We start from the raw sequence: 25,515 nt of genomic DNA on the forward strand, positions 1-25,515 counted from the left end.
CCGTTTAAAGCTGCAGTTCAGTCTTTTTTTTTTTTTTAATTTTTTTTTTATTTCAATAGTTTCATGTGTGCAATCTCTAATTACCTAAAGAACTGTATAGCTGCAGGTCAATTCGTCCTCCATGTATTGATCGGCGAAATTTGGTGACATCATTAGAGCTGGCATATGTTTTTCTTCTGCTTATGTCACTCAGTGGAAGCTCATGAATATTCATGAGCACTCCTGCACTGACATGTGCTAGAGGGAGGGCAGGGCTGACAAAGGGGTGTGCCAGGGCTTGTGACAGGACATGAAGGGGCAGTGCCTTAGCAAATGGTTGTTAAAATAGAATATAAGAAAATTGGTCTTTCAAAGTTGTTTTTTTTAAAACAGAAAATGCTAAAAGTATTTTTTCTTACTACAGAACTGATTTATTAAAAAAAAACACACATGCAGGATATTGCCTGAACTGCAGCTTTAATTTACAGAATGTTATCTGTGTTCATTTACGGGTATGTTAAAAGGTTTGGTTTGACTTGCAGGCTCTGAGATCATCATGCACAACGTTTTGGGGGCATCCCTTCTTCAGATTAACATGTACTCAAGCACTGCAAACCAGCACTATATCAAACACTGCAGTATATCAATCACTGCTATCCAGGACTGTATCAAACACTGCAGTATATCAATCACTGCAAACCAACACTGTATCAAGCACTGCAGTATATCAAGCACTGCAATCCAGCACTATAACAAACACTACAGAACAGCACTATATCAAGCACTGCAGCACAGTATATCAAGCACTGCAATAAAGCACTATATCAAGCACTGCAGTATATCAAGCAATGCAGTATATCAAGCACTGCAGCTCAGTATATCAAGCAATGCAATAAAGCACTATATCAAGCACTGCAGTATATCAAGCACTGTAATCCAGCACTTTAACAAACACTGCAATCCAGCACTATATCAAGCACTGCAGTATATCAAGCAATGCAATAAAGCACTATATCAAGCACTGCAGTATGTCAAGCACTGCAATCCAGCACTATATCAAGCACTGCAATCCAGCACTATATCAAGCACTGCAATCCAGCACTATATCAAGCACTGCAATCCAGCACTATATCAAGCACTGCAATCCAGCACTGTAACAAGCACTGCAACCCAGCACTATATCAAGCACTGCAATCCAGCACTGTAACAAGCACTGCAACCCAGCACTATATCAAGCACTGCAATCCAGCACTATAACAAGCACTGCAATCCAGCACTATAACAAGCACTGCAATCCAGCACTATATCAAGCACTGCAATCCAGCACTATATCAAGCACTGCAATCCAGCACTATATCAAGCACTGCAATCCAGCACTGTAACAAGCACTGCAACCCAGCACTATATCAAGCACTGCAATCCAGCACTGTAACAAGCACTGCAACCCAGCACTATATCAAGCACTGCAATCCAGCACTATAACAAGCACTGCAATCCAGCACTATAACAAGCACTGCAATCCAGCACTATATCAAGCACTGCAATCCAGCACTATATAAAGCACTGAAATCCAGCACTATATAAAGCACTGAAATCCAGCACTACATCAAGCACTGCAATCCAGCACTGCAATCCAGCACTGCAATCCAGCACTGCAATCCAGCACTGCAATCCAGCACTGCAATCCAGAAAATTGAGGGCCTCTCTACTAAGCATCACAAACGGCTTTTTCAGCACACGCCAAAAAGGCCTCAGTAAATTGCAGTGGGAATACACCAGCACAATTTAAATTTTCCTGCCATTTTTCCTGTTTGATGTTTGGCACTTTGTGCCATTTTTCAAGATTTGGCCAGCATCCGGCAGGCTTCCTCCCCAATGATGTCCCATCATTGTTATATACACTGTTGCTACTGAATGGGATGGGGGTTCATTGCTTGCTCTACCTCAGCAGTAATATAAATGGATTTACAGATGTAGCAGACATGAGTACAGCGGCTGTCGCGTGCCATCACGTGCAATGACGCGCTAGCCCTGCCCCTTTTCGCACACGTTTAACGTTATTAATCGGCGTCTGCTGCCTCAGGCGCATTGTGTTTCCCGCTGTAACGTGGGCGCAATACCGGCTGCTACATACGTATGCATGATATGAGAAAGACGTCAAACTCAACCAAAGGTGCCGGTGAATGATAGACACTCACAATATACATTTTTAATATTTAGACTTACTGTACCTGTTGTTTTTTTTGTTTGTTTTTTAATCATCAGTTTTATTGTTTAATCTATTTACAGGAGTGGGCAAACTTTTCAATCTGCGCCCCCCTGCCAGCTTTCCCCCCCCCCCTGCTCGCGCCCCTTTCCCGGTGCCCGGCGTCTTTTGATGTCACGACGCCACGTCATGTGATCCCGCGTTACCGTGGCGACACGTCGCTGGTAGCCACCAGTGACCCGGTAAGGGAAGTTACAGAGGCCTTGCGTGCGCTCCCCAGCATTTAATTTAAATGGCTTGGAGAAGAGCGCCAGGCCTCTGTAACCACTGCGCCCCCCCCCCCCCCGAAACTCTCGCACTCCCCAGTTTGCGCACCCCTGATGTACTGGATTCTTTTTGATTATATATGAATGCGCCTTTATGAGAATGTTCTGCCTATTTTTGACATGATATTAAAAAAATGCTCAAAGTGAAGACTTTATAGTTTTTTTTTTTTAAAGCCCCTATATGGTTAATGTATCATGACACAGACACCTACGTTAGCCTGGGGCGTGAAGTCATATAGTCGCATACAGTATGTATTAGGAGAAAAGTGGTGATATATATATATAGATGGGTATCAAGGTTGAAACATGTCTGTGAGTGGGTTTAATGGCTTTGCATCTCATCCCAGCCTCTGTCTAAAAGCTGGGTTTAAAACAGCATGCATTGGCTTGAGGATTGGCTTGTGTAATACGAGCTTGAGACAAAAGGTGGCACTGAGTGCTCATTTGCATGTCATTTCCCAGAATCCCTTGCTGCAGTGGAAGTGCTGTATGCTGGGTGACAATGGGGAAAGACAGGGTTGCAGACCTGTCTAAGACATGCAAATGAACATACAGAAATATTTACAGTTGCTTTATGCTTTACTGTGGAGGGTTTTGTCACTTTTTTTACCCACCATAACATATATATATATATATAAAACATGAAAACACAACAAGTTATTATGCATATTATAGAAATAGGTGTCAATCTGTTTCCATACAGTTCTCCGGGGAAGTGGTAAACGACACAATGTTTTACTGTACGCACCTTAAGATGAATGTCTTTGACCTGCAGTTTTTCACACATCTGAGTGAACAAATTTATTTTGCTTATATCAAGCAACAAGTAGACAAATATGTTCCTTTTATTAGCTGCTTCCAGCACATCGCAGAATATTTCAGCATCTGTGAACTCGTCCATCATTATGGCCAGAACCTGAAAAGAAACGACAATAGCACATTTTAGTACTTATCCCATTCAATGTCCTTTATGGGATCAACTCAGTGGTCAAAGTGTGGTCAAAGCAGCGACATGAACGGCTGCTTTTTTATTTTAACCAAACGGTATCCACGCGAAGGACCGGTTTAGTGCTGTTACATAGCGGCCGCGTGCACCACGCCGTGTGCGCACACAGCCCTTATAATTAGCGGAGGTTAGTCAGCCCTTCTATACAAGGGCCGCGCGCGCACGGCAGTGAGCGTGCATCCGGCCGACAGCGGGGAAGACGAGGAAAATAATCTTTTCGCGCTGAAATGTGTGTGTGTGTGTGTGTGTGTGTGTGTGTGTGTGTGTGTATATGCATGCATGTGTATGTTTGTATATATGTGTATGTATGTACAATGTTAATAAATATTTTATTTTTACCAGTGGTTTTTTTTAATAAATAATAAATGACACATACATACACACATATATATACATACACACAAACACACATAAACACACAGTACCTTCTCACAGCTCACAGCTCAGCATACACACAAAAAGCGTGCGGCACGTACACGCGCGTTCGCACAGGAGCGCGCGCGCACGGCCGCACACTCTAAAGAACAGCCCTTAGTCTTATACTGGAAGACCCAACAGTTAATGAGCTATTTTTCCCCGACCTTCGTCTATCCGGGAATGAGCAAAATGGGCGCAAACAGGAAGCAGTCTGACAACCATCATGAAAAAGGGCATATGCCCACGCTATTAAAAAAATAAGGGTGTTGTATCAAAGTCTCCCGGTGGCAAAACTGTGGCAAAATGTGGTGCAAAAAAGGAAGGAGTTTGTTTTCTTTGCCAAATCTGGGGCTACTTCTTTGCCCCAGTTCTGCAGCTGGGAGACTATGATACATAAGAACACATACTGTACATGTCTTTCTCAGGGAAGGATTTGCCAGTATAGAACTGCTGCAGACCTTCACTGGAAGACCCACTAGATCATTAACACTGTCGCTACCAGAGGGGTCTGCAACGCATGGCTGAGAAATTGCAGGTCTCTGAATGCAGGAGAGCTACATACTTAAAGCTGCAGTTCAGTCTTATTTTTTTTTTTTTTTTTTTACTTCAATAGTTTCATGTGTGCAATCTCTAATTACCTAAAGAACTGTATATCTGCAGGTCAATTCGTTCTCCATGTATTGATAGGCAAAATTTGGTGACATAATTAGTGAAGGGATCTGTTTTTCTTCTGCTTCTTTCTCTCAGTGGAAGCTCATGAATATTCGTGAGCACTCCTGCACTGACATGTGCTAGAGGGAGGGCAGGGCTGACAAAGGGGTGTGCCAGGGCTCGTGACAGGACATGAAGGGGCAGTGCCTTAGCAAATGGCTGTTAAAATAGAATACAAGAAAATTGGTCTTTCAAAGTTGTTTTTTTAAAAACAGAAAATGCTAAAAGTATTTTTTCTTACTACAGAACTGATTTATTAACAAAAACACACACGCAGGATATTGACTGAACTGCAGCTTTAATAACTAGGAGGCCTGGCTCCTTACACTATGGGGCCAATATACTGACAGGTTCTACACTCGTTTTTACAAGTACAAATCCTAATACATTTTGCGTGGTATGTATGAAGTCAGTTTAGGGTCTTCTTACATAGGATGTACAGTATGACATTATGGTTCATGCATTGCGTCGGGTTGGATACCTTATTGATACAATTTGATTAAAACAGAATTATTAATATTTTTATTGCTTGACTATTAGTGCATATCAAACATTCGCATGCTATATTTTATAATAACCATACTGTGGAAATAATATATTTTGTTAACATTTAGAATGAAACATCCGTACGGTTTTACAACAATGCATCATTGACACACCACGCAGAATTAGAAGTGTTTTAAGTTGCTAACAGTATAAACATACTCTTTAGGATTTGCAGGTTCAACTTGGCGTAGGACTTTGGTGCAGTGTCAGCTAATTATTTGGCGCACAGATACGAATTGTTTCAGTGCATACTGTACCATTTACATTCGGGCATCACACAATATACTTGACAAAAAGACTTTTTCCACTTATGGTGCACATTAAAACAAAAACAAAAATAGTACATAGAACAGGGGTGGGCAACTCCAGTCCCCAAGGGCCACCAACAGATCAGGTTTTCAGGCTATCCCTGCTTCAGCACAGGTGGCTCATTTAAAGACTGAGCCCATGAATGAGCCACCTGTGTTGAAGCAGGGATAGTCTGAAAACCTGACCTGTTGGTGGCCCTTGAGGACTGGAGATGTCCACCCCTGACATAGACACACACAAGCACAATATATTTTGGGGTTTTCTTGCATCAATTTAACATCAAAAACTCCCTAAACCCCAACATCTTTAAGCATGTTGGGGTGTTTTTATGGTATTAGAAAGGAAAGTTATGCGAACAAACTGGTATTGGCGCGTCAGCCGTTCCTCTTACCATCACACTGTTTACATTACATTTGTATTGTATTTCTTACACCAAAAAAATGACTAGAAAGCGCATCGGTCATGTTCCTTAATCCTTAAGCAAACAACGTAACACACCTCTGCATTACTCTGCATTACTCTGCATTACTTCATTTCCTTTAAAGTGCGTGAAATACTTTCAAATGACCACTTTAAAAGATGCAACCCGTGGTCCCTTTCTCTTGACAGAAGATAAGTGTAGGCGTGTGTATAGTGGCTTTATCCCATTTTACCCATTGACGATTGAGAAGTGTTTTTAATGCGATGTTATGTATGAAATTCTCCTTCCAAACTCATCATTTGTTTTCTTTATGTGACGTGACTGAAACAGGCCTGGCTAGCAATTTCATTCAACAAGATGAAAAACATCCGATGAAGCGACCTGCAGTATGGAAAGCTTATGCACAAGACAATCTTGCCTGATTGATATGTTGGTCCATTAAAAGGGATCCCAGCCCTCAAAGTATTTTACTCTTTCTGGGACCCCTTTGGCTACTAGCACCCTTCAAATCTTAAAGAAACAATCCACGTGGCACTTTAGAAAAAATATATATATTCTTGTTTTAATATATGCCGCATTTGATTACCTTTATTGGAAACTAATTACCTAAGCTGCCGATCGACTCGTTCTCCCGTGATCGATCAGCAAAGATCCTGCTTCCCCGGGTTCACTAAATGGCTGCCTTTTAGCTTCAATCAATCCTTCAGTCAGTGTAACTCAGCAGATACAATGTATCCTGATATTACGAAGGTAACATTGACTATTGTTACAGTTTGCAGCTCAAACGGCTGGGAATATTGGAAATAAATTATCACAAACAACAAAAGTGTTGCAAAGAAGGAGCGGCTCAGTGAGTAAAGACAATACCTAGCAGTGAGTTTGCAGCAGGGGAACCTGGTTCAATTCCTGGTGTAGGATCCTTGTGACCTTGGGCAAGTCACTTTATCTCCCTGTGCCTCAGAAACCAAAAAATAGATTGTAAGCTCCACGGGGCAGGGACCTGTGCCTGCAAAAATGTCTCTGTAAAGCGCTGCGTAAAACTAGCAGCGCTATATAAGAACATGCTAAAAAAAAAAAAGGCCTTGCGTTCCTGGCGACGCGTGCTAAAGCCGACTATAGAAATGAAAGGATACTCAGTATATTAAGACTCATTAAAAATGGCATGAAGAGTTGAATTTAAAAAAAGGTAGTAATTGTTATCTAATACTACAGAAAGGATTTATTAAAAATAAAAACACACATGTAGGATATTGCACGGATTTCTCCTTTAAAATCGGGCAACCAATGTGTTAGTTCACACATATCATTGCCTTAACGCACAGATCTTTTCTTCCCATCATCCCAGAACCATGAAATAACCCCCTTATACCGTTTGCCACTTTGTTTCTCTATATACTCCCTAACTCCTGTTAGTGTGTACGGTCTTCCAATGCAGGAAGCTCTACAACTGTTGTGTGCACGACGGGCTATTATGTGAACATATTTTCCACGGCGTCATCCGTCACGATCTTCATCGCTGAGAAATAATGACTATCCATGTATTGCAAGAGGTGGTAATCCTGCCACATCTCATTAATGCAAATACATATTAGGGCAATGGCAGGGCACATTGGGCCCAGGCACTTCTACCCATTTCCACCTGACAAAAAGCTGCAAAATATTTGCATTGCAAAATTGTTCTCATCACTATTGACATGTTCTCTGTGCTACCCTCCCTGTTTTCTGAATTCGTAATCATGGTTTTCATTATTAGTGTTATTAATTGGAAATTAATGCACGCTCACTAATTGACTAAGAAAGATAGCGAGAACCCGCTCTGGGCTGAGGCGAGGTCCCTGAACTTGTGCCCCACTGTACAAGACAATACCCTTTAATTAGAGCATGTATAAATGTGGGCGAGCCACACACGTGGCTGTTTGGCAGGAAGGCGTGTGCTTTCGTGTCCTCCAAAAGAAAGGGCAGATAAACAAGCAAGTGTCTTTTCACATGTAATTATGATTTATTTTCAATTTGTTTATTGCAGAATGATGGGAACATCACTCCCTGCAACAACAAAAAAACAACACATTTTTAGAGCAACCACAATATGCAGATAAACATCTCATATGGCAAAGGAATATGTTTCTCTTTAATATATCAGTTTTGTACTGGTATTGCCCTAGTGTTGCATAAAAGAGACAAATAAAAAGCCCCTATTCCGTACATTGTTATTATAAAGGAGCTGAATGCTCCTCCAGCCCGGGGAAGACGCGTTTACAGTATATTGTTATTATAAAGGAGCTGACTGCTCCTCCAGCCCGGGGAAGACGCGTTTACAGTATATTGTTATTATAAAGGAGCTGACTGCTCCTCCAGCCCAGGGAAGACGCGTTTACAGTATATTGTTATTATAAAGGAGCTGACTGCTCCTCCAGCCCAGGGAAGACGCGTTTACAGTATATTGTTATTATAAAGGAGCTGACTGCTCCTCCAGCCCAGGGAAGACGCGTTTGCAGTATATTGAACAGGGTTGAGTGTGAGACCATGTTGCGGAGTGAAAATACTGTCAGAAAGCACTAAATGCAACTTTGTACAAGTCAGGATCTTAAAGACAATGTAATGTGCGTTAATGAAAATGACAATTTACACAGAATTTAGGGGCTTGTGAAGGTAACTTTTGAATAAAAAAACTGATGCAAGGAGAGGATATTTCCGTGTGCATCTCTATGTTGCCAGAAGTCACCTTACAGCTCCTTTAGGTGCAGTGGCAAAGCAGCACTTAGTAAACATGTTCCCATGTCTACATAATCAATTCATTGCTATGTGGTTCATTAGAGCTACTTCTTTACTTAATAGGCAGGACGTGCAGTGTGTCTTAGTAATATAGCAATGGCTATATAAATATAAGGGAGTCTCAGTCCATGAAAGGCTGTCTCACTCAGGTTTGTTGTGCGACTTCCCCAAAATCTTGAACCGACAACGCAAAATATTTCTCCAATTATTGACTATGGAGACATAGTATACGGCTCGGCACCTCAAACCCACCTTAGCAAACTTGACACACTCTACAATTCAATTTGTCGTTTTGTTCTCCAATGCAACTACAACACAAATCACTGCAAAATGCTCAAAGAACTAGATTGGTCATCACTCGAGTCTAGGCGCAAAGTTCACCTTTCCTGTCTTGCCTTTAAATTCTTTATGGGCAAGCAACAATCTACCTGAACAAGCTCCTCACCCCCCACCACATGCAGCACTTATCACCTGAGATCAGACTCCAAAAGACTGTTCATGGTCCCATGGCTCAACAAAGTATCCGGCCGCTCCTCCTTCTCTTACCGTGCACCCCAAAACTGGAACAACCTACCAGAGACTCTCACATCCACCACCAGCTTAAGTTCTTTCAAACCTAAGGCTGTCACACATTTTAATCTGGTCTGTAACTGTTTCATACGCCCGTAATATATATTATATATATTATCTTTAACTGTGCAGGCAATGTCTTGTATATAATGTATACCCTGTTCATTTATGTAACTGTATTTGTAACCATGTATTATTTGTCTTAACTCAGTGCCCAGGACATACTTGAAAACGAGAGGTAACTCTCAATGTATTACGTCCTGGTAAAATATTTTATAAATAAATAAATAAATTTAAATGCAAATGCAATCTTTGCCCAACACTCCCAAGCTCATCGTATTTGGGGCTATTGGATATCAGCAGCTACGTTTAAGGGAAATATATATTTTTTTAGTGCAGAAACACGCTATGCTCTGGATCTTACTCCTGAAAATGAACCTGCTCCTATAAAAAGTGATACTGAACCTGCACTTAAAAACTTCCAGCTTTTCTTATCATAAAAAAAACCCCATAAACAAAAATAGAAATGTGGACAATACTAATAGATGCCAGCTCCCCGCTGCCCGAGCCCCTAGTTCACTCTAGCCCTACCCAGACTTTTACTCTGCGGAAAGACCTACCTCCTGATTATAACTACAGGTAATGGTAATAGTTCAACAGTATTGGACATCATAGAAAGTCATCATGGCCATAGGGTTATTAGTAGATTGGTAATTTTTGGGGGGGCGGATTTTGATCCGCCGCTGATCGGACAGTTTCTTTGATCTGCAGATTTCAGCCAATCAATGTCAAAAAGGGCGATTCGCGTTTTGCGGATTTTATTATTATTACCGATACGTGCCGCGGATTCCGAACCCGCTGACGTTTTTTGTTTTTTTTTAGAATCCGCGGTTTCAGCCATCCTATTCTTAAGAATCCGCCCACGGAGGTCTGAAACCGCGGATTGGATCTGCAAATCTGTCCACGGGTTGTATCCAACGGCGTTTTTGTGCTGAATCCGTGCGGATGGAAACCGTTCCCAATCCACTGGCAGATTTTACCCCGCGAAACGGATTTTGGCGGTAACAACAGCGATAATCCGGGAAACCGGATTTGGGCGGATTCACCCATTTACTAGTTATTAGTATTATTACCTGATATATGGTCACCGTAATCTGCCAACCTGTGCCGGGATTTGAGATTAGAATGGGTCATTTGAAAGCCTGGATTTACTGCCCCTTCCATTTCAATGTAAAGGGAACAACTGCAGCAAGTTTACAAACATCTCCATTCCCAAAGCTGGCCTGCATGGGAACCAACTGCAGGAATATGCTGCGCAGAACTAAACTGAATACTACATTAGAAACCAGTGAGATGCTTAGAGGAAGGCTGATTAGATGGGTTTTCTTCTTGGTGTTTTGCTCAGTGTGTTTCTCACTATCACCTTATATGCAGTATCAGAGCATCATCTAGCATGATCAATGTAGAGCAGGGGTGGTCAACTCCAGTCCAACAACACGTCAGGTGTTAAGTATATCCTTGCTTCAGCACATGTGGCTCAGTCATTGACTGAGTCATCTGTGCTGAAGCTGGGATATCCTGAAAAACTGACCTGCCAGTGGCCCTTGAGGACAGGAGTTGGTAACTGCTGATGTAGAAAGTCCTTGGTTCTGGACCCAGGGGGCAGGCCTGCATGTCAAGCCAGGTCCACGTCTATATGTTGAGGTTAATTTCAAAGGTAACACTTTGTTCTCAAAATACCCATATTGTGAACAGCGTAACCTTGTATATGGTTTACGGAAAAAAACGCCATCATCGTTGTTTGGTTTCTTAGGAAATTACAACTGTTTTTCTTTCAGGGGTGAGCCTAAAGTGCAGAATGCTGGTCTGTCAGATATTTTCCCGTCCATTGCTTGCCCACTGTTGGCGAGAGCACAAGTAAGAAAAGGGGTCGCCTGCTGCCTGCAAAACTGGGACAAAGACAGCACAAAGGAACTGTACCAGATTTATCAAAGAAAATGGGAATTCCTCTCTGTTTGGGGAAAATGGCAATGTTTTCTCCACTAGTGTTGTTCCGTGTTTTTAAAGCCTGAAGACTTTAGTAAATGTTCAACAAACAGTGACATCACATAAAAGAGGACAGCGAACATAAGTCAAAGCCCACGATATTTAGCTTACCATCTTTACAAACTCACTATAAACATGATCTTGATTATTTGTTATTTTCTTTAAGGGGGTAAATCAGTTTTAATTCATTAAACATGTTCTCAAATAGGTTGCAGCCACTGGGCATGTTGGTGTTAGGAGGGATTGCTCTGCCCGAGGAGAACAAACTTTGAGGGATTTGTACGTGCCCAGAGATATAATACAGTACTATGCCCAGCGATGCAATACAGTAATATTCCCAGCGATGCAATACAGTACTATGCCCAGCGATACAATACAGTACTATGCCCAGCAATGCAATACAGTACTATGCCCAGCAATGCAATACAGTACTATGCCCAGCAATGCAATACAGTACTATGCCCAGCGATGCAATACAGTACTATGCCCAGAGATACAATACAGTACTATGCCCAGAGATATAATACAGTACTATGCCCAGCGATGCAATACAGTAATATTCCCAGCGATGCAATACAGTACTATGCACAGCGATACAATACAGTACTATGCCCAGCAATGCAATACAGTACTATGCCCAGCGATGCAATACAGTACTATGCCCAGCGATACAATACAGTACTATGCCCAACGATACAATACAGTACTATCCCCAGCGATGCAATACAGTACTATGCCCAGCGATACAATACAGTACTATGCCCAGCAATGCAATACAGTACTATGCCCAGCGATGCAATACAGTACTATGCCCAGCGATACAATACAGTACTATGCCCAACGATACAATACAGTACTATGCCCAGCGATACAATACAGTACTATGCCCAACGATACAATACAGTACTATGTCCAGCGATGCAATACAGTACTATCCCCAGCGATACAATACAGTACTATCCCCAGCGATACAATACAGTACTATGCCCAGCGATACAATACAGTACTATGCCCAGCGATACAATACAGTACTATGCCCAGCGATACAATACAGTACTATGCCCAGCGATACAATACAGTACTATGCCCAGCGATACAATACAGTACTATGCCCAGCGATACAATACAGTACTATGCCCAGCGATACAATACAGTACTATGCCCAGCGATACAATACAGTACTATGCCCAGCGATACAATACTGTACTATGCCCAGCGATACAATACAGTACTATGCCCAGCGATACAATACAGTACTATGCCCAGCGATACAATACAGTACTATCCCCAGCGATACAATACAGTACTATGCCCAGCGATACAATACAGTACTATGCCCAGCGATGCAATACAGTACTATGCCCAGCGATGCAATACAGTACTATGCCCAGCGATACAATACAGTACTATGCCCAGCGATACAATACAGTACTATGCCCAGCGATACAATACAGTACTATACCCAGCGATACAATACAGTACTATGCCCAGCGATACAATACAGTACTATGCCCAGCGATACAATACAGTACTATGCCCAGCGATACAATACAGCACAGCGCTTCCTGCTAATTTTAGGTCGTTTAAAAGTACTGTCCATAATGTCAACTGCTTCTTTAAGAATTGGAAAGGTGCGGTGTTTTTGGACAATTACACGGAGACGTTGTTCGCTAATTTTTTCTGCGAGAGGCACAAAGGCACCCAACTTCAACGGCTGCAAAACAGCCACAGGGCTGAAACTGTTCAAAAAGAGGAATAATTTATTTTCACATAAAACACATTCATCCATTCACTAAATTCCAGCAAAATCCAGAATTTTAGAATTGTAACAAAAGTAACGTGGGACTGTCTCTCCAAAGCAGCCCACTGCAGTCATCAAGGTCCAGCAACAGGTCAGGTTCCCGGGGTATCCCTGCTTCAGCACAGGTGGCTCAATTATTACTAATTCTCAGTCAAAGACTGAGCCACTGATTGAGCCACCTGTGCTGAAGCAGGGATATCCGGAAAACCTGACCTGGTGGGGGGGGTTACTTGAGGACTCGAGATGAGCCCCGCTGGAATGGAGCAGTCTTGGGGACTTATGCGTGAGACGTGGACGGATTTAGGATATTTTTAGTCTTAGTTGTTCTGACATTAGAATGATTGTACTGTAGATTGAGACTAACACGCAAGCTTATCATAGATGTAATGCTGTGCACAGGGTACTCTCTACATATGGACGGTCACATGAAGAAGACAACTATAAGGCTTTGAATTGAGATGTGTGAAATTGACACGGTTCGCTTCGCCTACAGTTCGATCAAACCTTTCGGAAAACATATTTTAGGGTACTTTTCACTGGCAAACTTCAAAGTTAGATTACATTTTTTGCTTTACAGTTTAAAATTCTTTTTTTTTTGTTATCTCACAAACTTTTCTAAAAGTTACAAGTTTGCAAACAGGGGTAAATTTTGCCATCTCCGCAAAGTCAGGCGAAGAGTTCGCACACCTCTAGTTTTGAATGCTGTATACACCATATTACACGTAGGAAGAACGCTCTTGTTGGTCCATTAAAAGTTATGACAACATATGATTAATCTTCATTAACCAAGGACCAATACCTATACACCTGGTTAAAGTGCGCCCTTGGTTTCACAATACTTCCGAATATTGTTTATGTAGGGGCTGCCAAACATAGGTCCTTCTTCAGGTACTTATCTACAACGTCCATGGGAGACTGATATCTGCACAATCTCAAGCTGTATTCTATTGCCTTAGAATTGCATCCACAAAGATACCACTGATTCCGGCCAATGTCAGGATCCAGAGGAGTCCGTACAAAACCTGTCAGGCTGAAGGGAGATTTGGATCATTTAGTAGTGCTTAGAGCAACGGGAACCATGGCAGTAGAAAACATGAGAAAGGCAGCCAAAGGGACTTCACCCATGGGTGCTCTAAGCACTACTAAGCATGGCTACTATGCACAGTGCAACTCCCTGAAGTCCACGGCATTCATCCGTTTGGGAGAAGGGAACTCGTGCAGAACAGTGCAAGTCTGAATACGGCTCACAGACATGGGATCAGCTTTTCCTCTATCGTATTGACTGTTGTACCTTAAACGTGGTACCTGGGCAGAGGAATCTGGCTCTCTATCTGCTTAAGTCTGTGTGTATATCACAAACTGCATAGACCAGGCCTGCAGAACTCCACTCCTCGAGGGCTGCAAACAGGCCAGGTTTTCAGGATATCCCTACTTCAGCACAGTTAACTGGCTCAATTAGTGGCTCAGTAGGACTGAGCTGGAGTTGTGCAGGCCTGGCATAGACCCTTACCTTTGGGCTTGAAACTACAGACGCAGCCTGCACAACAGCTTAAAGCTGCAGTTCAGTCAATATCCTGCATGTGTGTTTTTTTTTAATAAATCAGTTCTGTAGTAAGAAAAAATACTTTTAGCATTTTCTGTATTTAAAAAAACAACTTTTAAAGACGAATTTTCTTGTATTCTATTTTAACAGCCATTTGCTAAGGCACTGCCCCTTCATGTCCTGTCACAAGCCCTGGCACACCCCTTTGTCAGCCCTGCCCTCCCTCTAGCACATGTCAGTGCAGGAGAGCTCATGAATATTCATGAGGTTTCACTGACAGACAAGCAGAATATAAAAAGATCCCTTCACTAATTATGTCACCAAATTTCGACCTATCAATACATGGCGAACGAATTGACCGGCAGCTATACAGTTCTTTAGGTAATTAGAGATTGCGCACATAAAACTATTGAAGTAAAAAAATAAATTTAAAAAAAAAAAGACTGAACTGCAGCTTTAATTGCTGTGTCTTAAGCAGACCTCTAGGAACTCTGGGGCTTATGCAGAGAGGTACGTTAAGGACAATTTCGCCAGGTTTGTGGCAAAAATGTCCGCATTCATAGAGTTCGTGGCGAGAACTTGGCGGGAAAAGTCAAATCTGCCAGAATTATTTAGTTTCCAAAATTAATAGCCAGACGGGTGGCGAGAAGCGTGATTTCGCCATTTTAAAAACACGCACTATTCCAGTAGCTCCGGTGCGCATGTACGCGCCAATCGGAGCTACTATATGGCGCGTTTGTGTGAAATTTTGCCCGCCAGCAAAAGTTGGCTTTATGGTGGCCTCTGAATGCCGAGTTTCACGCCAAGTGAAACTCGCCAAATTAACAATTTCCTGCACACCGGGCTACCGGAGTACCCTGCATAGGACGAAATGAAATGCCAATCCTGTGGCAAATTTATTGCCATTAAGCCTTTCTGGTACGTACCTCTCTCGCATAAGCCCCTCTGTTTCAACCAGCGCCAGCTTCAATCACACATGCTGCATGCACAGTAGCTTAGTTAAGCTCCTAGCAGTCTGAAACCGATCACTAGGAACCCTGCTTCAGTCAGTGCTAAACCTAACTGGCAATCACCCCTCGGGAAACTTTCTATGATCCACAAGAAAACTGCCAGAGACGATCTATCTCCAGGGCAAATCTGCAGCTGCTGTCCTAATAGCAATACTTCTATATACTATATCTGATTACATATGGTAATATATCAATTCAGTAGAAACACACCAATCATGAACAGTATTTCTGAAATTAACATTAAACTGTGAGTGAACAACTCCACCTTAATTACAGACTTGGGGGCTTTATTTTGTCCTTTAATCCTGTGTATTCGCACTGCCAGCGTGCAGTAAACATGTGTGTCAACACTGCATTCAGGATGGCAAGTGAGTCCAACTATACCACCTGTGCACACTAACACTTGTGCTCTGAACGTCTAACGCGACAGTAACCATGTCTATTACCCTAGGCACACAGAGCAGAGATTCAAAGAACCCTCTGCTGCAATAAGCGCCATCTCCTTTTGGCAGATATACCCACCAATTGTGTGGGTTGTATTCCATAGGGATCACACACAACCTCTGCAGATAGTATGTGTGTATATATATATATATATATATATATATATATATATATATATATATATATATATATAGTAACTAGTGTTCACCAGAACTTCAAAAGATACAACTAGTCTATGACACAAACATGCAGTACTCTTTATTTCATTTGTGTACATGTATCAATTTACAAAGAAGACCTGACACTACTTACACTGTCACAGTCATACTGTGGTTAAACGGGTACATTATTTACCATACCTAGAATTAACCCTTTACAGTGAGTCTAACCACAGAATTATGTGCATTATTATTTATATCACCTGTATGCCTATTTTAACAAACGTATTAAAAGTTGTTTGTTTTAACTAACCCACTTAAACCCAAACAGTGCTACGCAGCACCTTGCTGCTCCTATACACAGCTCTTCATTACTCTTTTATATCTGTGGTGCACCAACGAAGGGGTTTCTCCCTTCTCTGTACCCCTGTGTACTTCTGAATGCTGCCTGAACCTCTACGTGATGTTGTATGATTTATGCACAGACCTGTCTTTGTAATGTTCTGATCATGGAGTGGATAAAGGTTTCATATATGTGCGGTGGCTGACTCTGCATTGAAAGCGATGCCACAAGAAAGAAATACTGTTTTTATTCCCTCGAATGTCACATAAGCTCCTTTGACAGTAAAGGGGACAGCTCCTGACATTGCCAACATTAATGCAGCCAAACAGTCAATCAAAGGGTAATTTTCTAGCCTCCTAGTAAAATGCCGTTCAGTAGCTGCTAAGGTAACAATCTATAAAACAATCAAGGCCGTCTCATTGCCCTTATTCCTACTGGATTCTGTGTAGCAGCGGAAGCAACAATATGTGAGCGAGACTGCAGGCATGAGAATAGTATCTAGTGCAGGACTGCCAACTCCAGTCCTCAAGGGCCACCAACAGGCCAGGTATTAAGGATAGCCCTGCTTCAGTACAGGTGGCTCAATCAGTGACTCTGTCATTATGACTGAGCCACCTGTGCTTAAACAGGGATATCAATAAAACCTGACCTGTTGGTGGCCACCCCCTGATCTAGTGAATGCACACTACTAATTAGAATAACTTATTACTGAAACCATCTAATAAATAGCGGATGTTACAATCAGTGACAAGCAGAGTCCATCATGACAACAAATGCAACACACACACACACACACACACACTTTTTATCATAGGCAGTTTCAACCATAATTAATGGCTGAAGAGCCCTTAAAAAACAAAGTAGCTATCCATTAATGGCTCTTTACATTACTTAGCCAAAGAGTGACTGTAAAAGTTGCTTAATTGAGCAGATTGAAGCTACAGCAGCCTATCTGTCAAAGTCTGCCGGGTGCGAAAAATTAAGCAGAACTGAGGCAAAAAAAAGTAAATCATTCTTATTAAAAGCAATAGACATTTTTTTCATTGGAAAATCTGGTGTGGTTTTTATGCCCCACTTTTGCAGCTAGAAGACTTTGATAGATAGTGTCATTTAAAAAAAAAATTAAAAAAAGGCTAAAAAGTGTCACACTTTATGTGTTCAATTCCATGTCCACACCAGAAATATTTCTATCTGCAGTTTCAACAATATGTTTTTTAGGAGCCTACATAAAACATAATATTAAATATCTTTCATTTTATTTCTTCCTGTAAAACATAAGCAGCACATATTGAAGAATAGTAGCAGTTCTTGTTTTGAGTGGGGGCTGAACACCCGACTGTAGATAGGTAGATTTATGAAATAACGAGTATCAGACTTTGACGAATATACCCATAAGTGGTCATTCTAAGCAGACATGTCCCTTTGTCCCGTCTATAAGTAACTCCCCATTTCCATTGAGCTGGTTGGGAAATTGAGGTGAGAAGATACGGAGTCTTCGAGACCTGAGGATCTGGATCTCAGTGGTAAGGGCAGCGTGCTTAAAGAAACAAGGACCTCACACTCGGACAGTACAGTAGTTCATTACAAAAAAATAAACGCAGACATAAAAGGAACAACCTGTGCCATGGCATATGGTAAATAACTCATGTAACAACTTTACTGTGATTGAATTCCGTGTAAAAGAGGCTTAGCGGGGCTATTTAATGTGGTATGTGTTCTATAATAGTGTGTCTTTCAAACATTACTGTTCCTACCTATTATAAAGGGATCCCTACCCGAATATGTGAACTGTGTGTGCCCATTATTCTGTTTAAACCACTGGGTTTCAAAATATCTTTCAATAAGGAACCCTTTAATTATATTGTGAAATTCTTCAGAACCCCAATACTCTCTAATAGCGCGTCTGAGATCAGATGCATTGTAAGGAACCCAACCCTCTCTAATAGCGCGTCTGAGATCAGATGCGTTGTAAGGAACCCCAATCCTCTCTAATAGTGCATCTGAGATCAGATGCATTATAAGGAACCCCAATCCTCTCTAATAGTGCGTCTGAGATCAGATGCATTGTAAATTCTTCTGTATTTGGTAAAGTTTTCAAATGACCTGTAAATCGTTTAAGAATACCTGCTGAACCCCTGTTGAAAAATACTGGTTTAACTATTCCTCCTGAAGACTGAAAATGGTTGGGTAATTATCACTATATTCAAAACATAGTAGGGATTGTTAGTTGTTAGAAAAAAAACCTTATAATAAGCAGTAAGCCTTTATTAGCTAATGGTTAAAAATACTTATTTTCATCATTCCATACAGTAAGACCATATTTCACTGAAAAATATGTCATTATTGTACAGTCAATGTGAAAAAAGATCCCTCAAAGTCAACTGAAGATGCAGAAATTAACGCAGTTTCCTATAAAACTTCTCTGCAAAACAAATAGAAAATATGTGGCATCAAGTCATTTCAGGAAAGGCATATTCCTATTAAACACACAAACCAAGGTAAAGCAAACACGTGATGTTCACGGGATCCATTCCGTAAGAACAGAATGTAATATGTGCTCTTTAACCCTTCCTGCAAGAAAGGTCCTGCACAGCACTGCTGTGTTACGGACTCCTTTGGCACCCACAGGGATATATATATCATATGTATGTATATGTATGTATATGTATGATAACATTGGGCTCAAACCTAGACAATATAACTAATAAATAGTCCCAGTATATTGGTGTGAAATATGTTGGAATAGGCAACATATTTTACATTAATATACTGGGACTATTTATTAGTTATTTTGTCTAGGTTTGCGCCCAATGTTATCTTTTCTCTATATGCATTTGTGGATTTATGTGTAAACCCTATACATAGTGGCAGCATATCCAGACATAGCTATACATTAACTGTTTATTACGCACCCAATTATTCCTATGTATGTGTATATATATATATATGTTCGACAAACCTATACATTTGCACGCCCCGGGCGAGTGGATTTAACATCGTGGCGAGCTCCTATTGGCCTAAGCAGCACACGTGTGTTACTAGGTGGCGAGTAGATTTTTTTTGTTCAGCGAGTAGATTTTTTGGTGATTTGTCGACCACTGTATATATATATATATATATATATACACAAAAATAAAATTAACACTTACATTTTATTTGTTTCATATAAACAGTAGAATAGCTGGATGAATACAGAAAAAATTTAAGTGGAAGTAAGGTACCTTTAAAAAAAAAAAAAAAAAAAAAGCTTTTTCATATTAAAATCCTCACCGACCGGTTTCACCGTACTGCTTTTTGTTTTTAAGCTAGTTTCCTCTATGCTCATCACGAGGAACACAAATAATAACCCTAGCGAATAGGCGCACCTCTGGCAAGTGATTTTTATCCCATGACTTTCCATGCGTTTGCTGAAGGTTTGTATTACTTTATCGCACTGTTATTTTGACACACAAAACATTTTAGATTCAAATCTTAGTACGTAGATCCTATTGTTTCTGTGTCTCAGTTGGTTTCATATCACTGTGGGACTGGCTGGGGTCTATTAACTAAAGTCTCCCAGCTGCAAAACAGGGACGAAAACCAGTGTAAAAAAAACAAAAACTTTTATTTATCAAGGAAAAGGGGGAAAAAGGAATCACACTGTAAACCCCGTTGTTAATCCTTGGATACGACCGGCCCTATTCTTGTGCACTCATTTTGCTGCCAGGAGACGTCAGTAAGTAATCCCTACCGTGTGTTGGCTGCTCATCATAATCACACATACTGTACACAATCTTAGCAACCACAAACCCGAGACCCACAATATTATATATTTATCTGTGTCAATTAGAGTGCTACTGGGAAAGTGATCTCAAGCATACTACAATAAACCAAGACGCCCCAATCCACATCCAACATGACAAGTGATTTAGTGCATTAATATGTGTTTTTTGTATCTTTTTCTTCTTCTCAGGGGTATGGGTCATTATATGAGGATGAGTGATGGGATTACACGTGGCAGGTGGGAAAACAAGGGTTTACACAATCTGACACATGAATGACAGCTGGGAGGATGTTCTGTGGCACATGCCGGTATCCGGAACACCCCGTTCTAATGGGGATATGTTTTTACTAAGGGTTTGACATTCTACATATGTGGGGGCCCCTTCTTACACCATCGCTTCTGTCGCATTCATTGACTTGAGAGATCATATTAACTGCTCCACTTTTAAAGTGGCCAGCAAGACCTTACAGATGAGTTTCGCAGTACAAGGGGGTTAACAGAGCAAACATAGATACAAAAAGAAAATGGTAACATTATGTCACTTCTACCTACTGGTGGGATGTTGTAGGGCAGGGGAGCTCAACTCCAGTCTGTAAGCCCCCTCAACCCCCCTCAACCCCCCTCCCCCCTACCCCCTCCCCCACCAGGTCCGGTTTCCAGGATATCCCAGCTTCAGCAGAGGTGGCTCAATTAGTGGCTCAGTCAAAGACTGAGTCTGATTGAGTCACCTATGCGGAAGCAGGGACTGATTGAGCCACCTGTGCTGAAGCAGGGATATCCTGAAAACATGACTTGAGGACTGGATTTGAGAACCCCTGTTGTAGGGGAATATATATAGTTATTAATGAAAGGTCTCATTGAATAAGTTACCCTACACATGCTGGGTTGTACTTGCTGTTTATATTTATGTTTAGATGGGGTTAAACATTTCTGTTGCTTTGGTTGTATCACTACAGGGAGAAGTAATAGTTATTTTTTTTATAATCCCTTTCCTGAAATGCATGGGATCACATTGCTTTCCAGACCCCTCTGGCATGGAAGGGGTTGAGGTTTTGACTTTTAGATCCTATGGATTTCATCCCATGTGCTTGCTATGTGGGACCACGTGGAAGTCTCTCTATACAGTACATGGCTCATGCCTTGTAGGTTGCATGGAGTGTGGATTCATTGCACCTCTATAGTTCAGCGACAGTATGTGAGCGTTGTGTTCACTGACAGCATAAAACAAATACATGTATATTATATAATGTATAATATAAACATAAATAAACAAACTTCGTGAATATCCCACTGCTATAACTGTCTTGTGATCTTTTATACTTTTTATTCTTTTCCTAGTTAAACTCTATGCAGTTAAGTCAATAGTTTACTTTAAAAGTGTATATATATACTACTATATAGTGTATACTATATATATATATAGTTGAAAATAAGATGTGCATGTTGTTTTCTTATTGTATATATATTTATATACATACATGTTTATATAAATATATACATGTAATATACCCGAAATGTGAGCGATGACAAGTCAAATACTGCATTATTTATAATAACACGGGAACAGTATATCGGAGACTCATATATATTCAAATATATATATATATATATATATATATATATATATATATATATATATATATATATATATATATATATAATAGTAGGCACACCAGAACTTATGCAAAGTTTCAAAAAGTGTAAAACTAAGGTCCCAACCATAGTAATAAACTTTGTACTTTGTGCAATTTTGCATTCTTTGTGTGCCTGCTATTACTTTCTATTATACCCAATTTCCTAGCAGCTAAAACTGCTGGTTAGCACACCATTTTTAGTGGAGTGCTACTATAATCAATGATACATATTTGGGTTGATATGTTGTATAGAGTTTTTATGTTGTTGAAAATAAGATGCAACATTAAATATAGTTGTATACATTTAGATATATTTTACACACATGCAAATTCTACACATTCATTTTTAATTCTATATTTTACAAACATCCATTAATGTATCCTATCCAGTCTTATATATACAATTGCATTTTTAAATACTTTTTTTTGTACCTGAATATATTGAGATCTACATTTTGTAATCCAATAAAAATAGTATATACACACACACACACAAACACACACACACATATATAGTTTTGTTATTTATATATATATATATATATATATATACACATACATATATATATATATATAGTTTTGTTTTATATATATAGATATAGATACACACACACACACACACACACACACACACACACACACACACACACACACACACAGCATGTCTCCTGCGGTACCTGGCTTGTCTTGTGTATGCACCTCCTGATAATCTCTCTGATGGTGTTGGCTTTATCAGATTGGAAGTACACTGTGGCACTGGACTTGTCCTTCAGATAGGGCTTCTCCTCTGCGCTCCAGTTGTGCAGCGGTGATGTGGGCTCACTGGTCTCCGAGTTCATGGGGTAGTAGCTCCCAGACTTCTGGGAATGGCTACCATTCGGCACTGCTCCTGTCTCACTTTCTGGATGATTGTCGCTGGCACAACAAGGCTCCTTCACATTGTCCTGTATATACTGGACTTCTACTGGAGACAGAAAGTCTACCTCCCCTTCTTCACTGAGTACTTTCTGGTATTCTTCAGGACCCCCCTCCAAGAGAGCATCAGTGGCTAACCTGGCACTCTCATTATGGCTGATCTCTATTTTGTTCAACTTGGTCCACTTATTTTTGGCTTCCTCAAGCCTTTTCTTGATTTTTCCCAGGTGCTTTGGTCGGTTCATGTTTCTTCCTCGCAGAGTAATATATATATATATATATATCAGTTGATTTTGTTTTTCTCTCTTGATTTTATAGACAGTGCTGTGCAAAAAAATAAATAAAACATCAACGAACTGGCTCTCAATGTTTCCTGTTCTCTCCACAGTTCCAGTGAAATGCTAACTGCCCTTTCTTGGTATTAGGGTTAGTAGAAAGCTTTGAAGATCATTGCAGCAACATGCCCACTGCAATGTTCATGTAGCACAAAGATTAAACACAGTGCACCCTGCACTTTCAACTGGGCTGGAGGAGGAAGTGAACTGTTGCTTACCTGAAAGCACCGTGCACACCTTACCTACAGGCTACTGTACATCAGTGATTGAGCAACTCCCCCTATAGACCTGTCAGACACCTTCTTCTTTTTTTTTTTTTTTAAGTTATTCCATTAATCAGGGATGAAGCTGTTTATTAATCTGGCTGTATTGTGGAAGCAGTTGTGTATGGGCTACAATGAGGTTTTCATTGCTGCAAAATGGAGCAATAAAGGAACACACAAAAATCCATAGTTTTCATGACATTTAGTTACTCTCTAATAAATCTGGTGCTGTTGTTTGTACCAATCTGCAACCCAGGAGACTTTCAGAAATGGTTCCCCAGAGGAACAACCCTGATAACATGTTCAGAAGTGGTGGAGTGTGTTTAAATATTAAACCAAACCTATTGTAAAGGATGCTTTTTATGAAATCATTGGTGAAATGATAGAAAATACTGTATGTGGATTACAAATGTCAGAGGAGGCAAACGTACTGACATTTGTTATAGGGATCTGCTGTAAACCACTCAATATTTGTGAGACTGAGGATGTCCAACTGCTTTTACAATATCTTGGCTCAAACCCCAGAGAACTTGTTGAGAACATCACAACTTATCATTCTGAAATTAGGCCATTTTGACATCTAAATGTCTGCCTCTTACATCCAGCCTCTCCCTCTGCCTGTTCATTTAGTCATATTGTTTTGATTACTTTGGCATTTATTACAGATGGGAATATACACTGATAAGTGTACTTCTTCAACAAGCATTCACAGACTGCCCATTTCTGTGTCCAAGGTGTACAGATGCAGCGGTCGTTATCCGAACATGTCACGGAACCGTTTTCGTGAACTCTGCTGTATACCGCGCGGCATTCACTCGTTATTCTTCAGGGAACGCCGCCAATCACACCCGTAATGTTTTACCGTTAGAGGATTAGTGTATGGCTAAGGAGCCTCAGAAAGGACTTCTTTCCCATATACAGTATACAGTATAAACTCGTAATGTTAATCTTCAAATTACTTAGATTTTTAGATTTTAAGACAACGCCTGATAAAAACACTAGTAAACACGCGTCCTAACGCAGGAAAGTTTGAAGAAATCATGCGGCACGACCTGGGTTTGCCCAGGAATACAAATCGGGAAATGTTTGGTCAATGGCCGCTGCATCTGTAGATTCCCAGATCTCTTCCTTACATAAGAACTAAAGCAGTGGTGCTCAACTCCACTCCCCCCCCCCCCCCCCCCCCCCCCCCCCCCCCTAGATTCAGGTTTTCAGGTTATCCGAGTTTCAGCACTTGTGGATCAATCAGTTCCAGAGTCAGCACAGGTGGCTCAATCAGTCCCTGCTTCAGCACAGGTGGTTCAATCAGAGGCTCAGTCTTTGAAAAACTGACTTGTTGGGGTGGGAGGCTTGAGGACTGGAGCTGAGCACCCCTGACCTTGAGAACTAGCATGGGGAGCTGTACATAGAGTTAATTGCAAAGATGCAGAAGGTAGGTAAGGGGGCTCTGAGCACTGCTTGGTGATATCAGGCTGGAGGCAACGTGCGGTGAGAAAAAAGTTTTATCTCACCGCACGTTGCCTCCAGCCTGATATCATCAAGCAGTGCTCAGAGCCCCCTTACCTACCTTCTGCATTCAGCCGTCGGGACGGACGCACGCGACGGAGCAGCTGAGCTTTCTCCCCACAGCAGCACACCGGCATCAGGGCAGTTATGTGAGTACAGACACTCTCTGCCGAGAAGACCCGCTGGGATCGCGAGACCCGCCAAAGAAGGGACCAACACACCGGTCAGGTTAGAGGTTTCCCTCCCTACAGTGGTATGTCTATGGTGTTTAAAGATTTTGCTGCTATTATATGACGGAGTTCATCGTTTTATTGGTGATAGAAAACCCTGCTCACAGATCACTATATATCCTGGACCCACCAATTGATTATTGAATGTATATAAGCCCTCACAGATGTTACTTTAGAGCACCCAATTAGGGATTGGTTTCCCTTACTAGTTTTAATTGCAAAGATGGTAGGAGCACATCTCAATCACTATGCTGTTTTGTG

At 41.1% G+C, this 25,515-nt stretch overlaps 1 protein-coding gene across 1 annotated transcript in view; it reads right to left on the reverse strand.

Moving 5' to 3' along the window:
• Nucleotides 1-23,505, reverse strand: part of FAM83A (family with sequence similarity 83 member A) — a 59,977-nt gene extending 36,472 nt beyond the window's left edge. The window contains exons 1-2 of the mRNA XM_075582255.1: nt 22,683-23,505; nt 3,260-3,427 (exon numbers count right to left, since the gene is read on the reverse strand). Coding sequence (XP_075438370.1) covers nt 3,260-3,427; nt 22,683-23,165 — 651 coding nt within the window. The 5' untranslated portion in view covers nt 23,166-23,505. The remainder of the gene's footprint in view (nt 1-3,259; nt 3,428-22,682) is intronic.
• Nucleotides 23,506-25,515: the final 2,010 nt, after the last annotated feature.

Source organism: Ascaphus truei, chromosome 2 (assembly GCF_040206685.1).
Source record: "Ascaphus truei isolate aAscTru1 chromosome 2, aAscTru1.hap1, whole genome shotgun sequence".
NCBI lineage: Eukaryota > Metazoa > Chordata > Amphibia > Anura > Ascaphidae > Ascaphus > Ascaphus truei.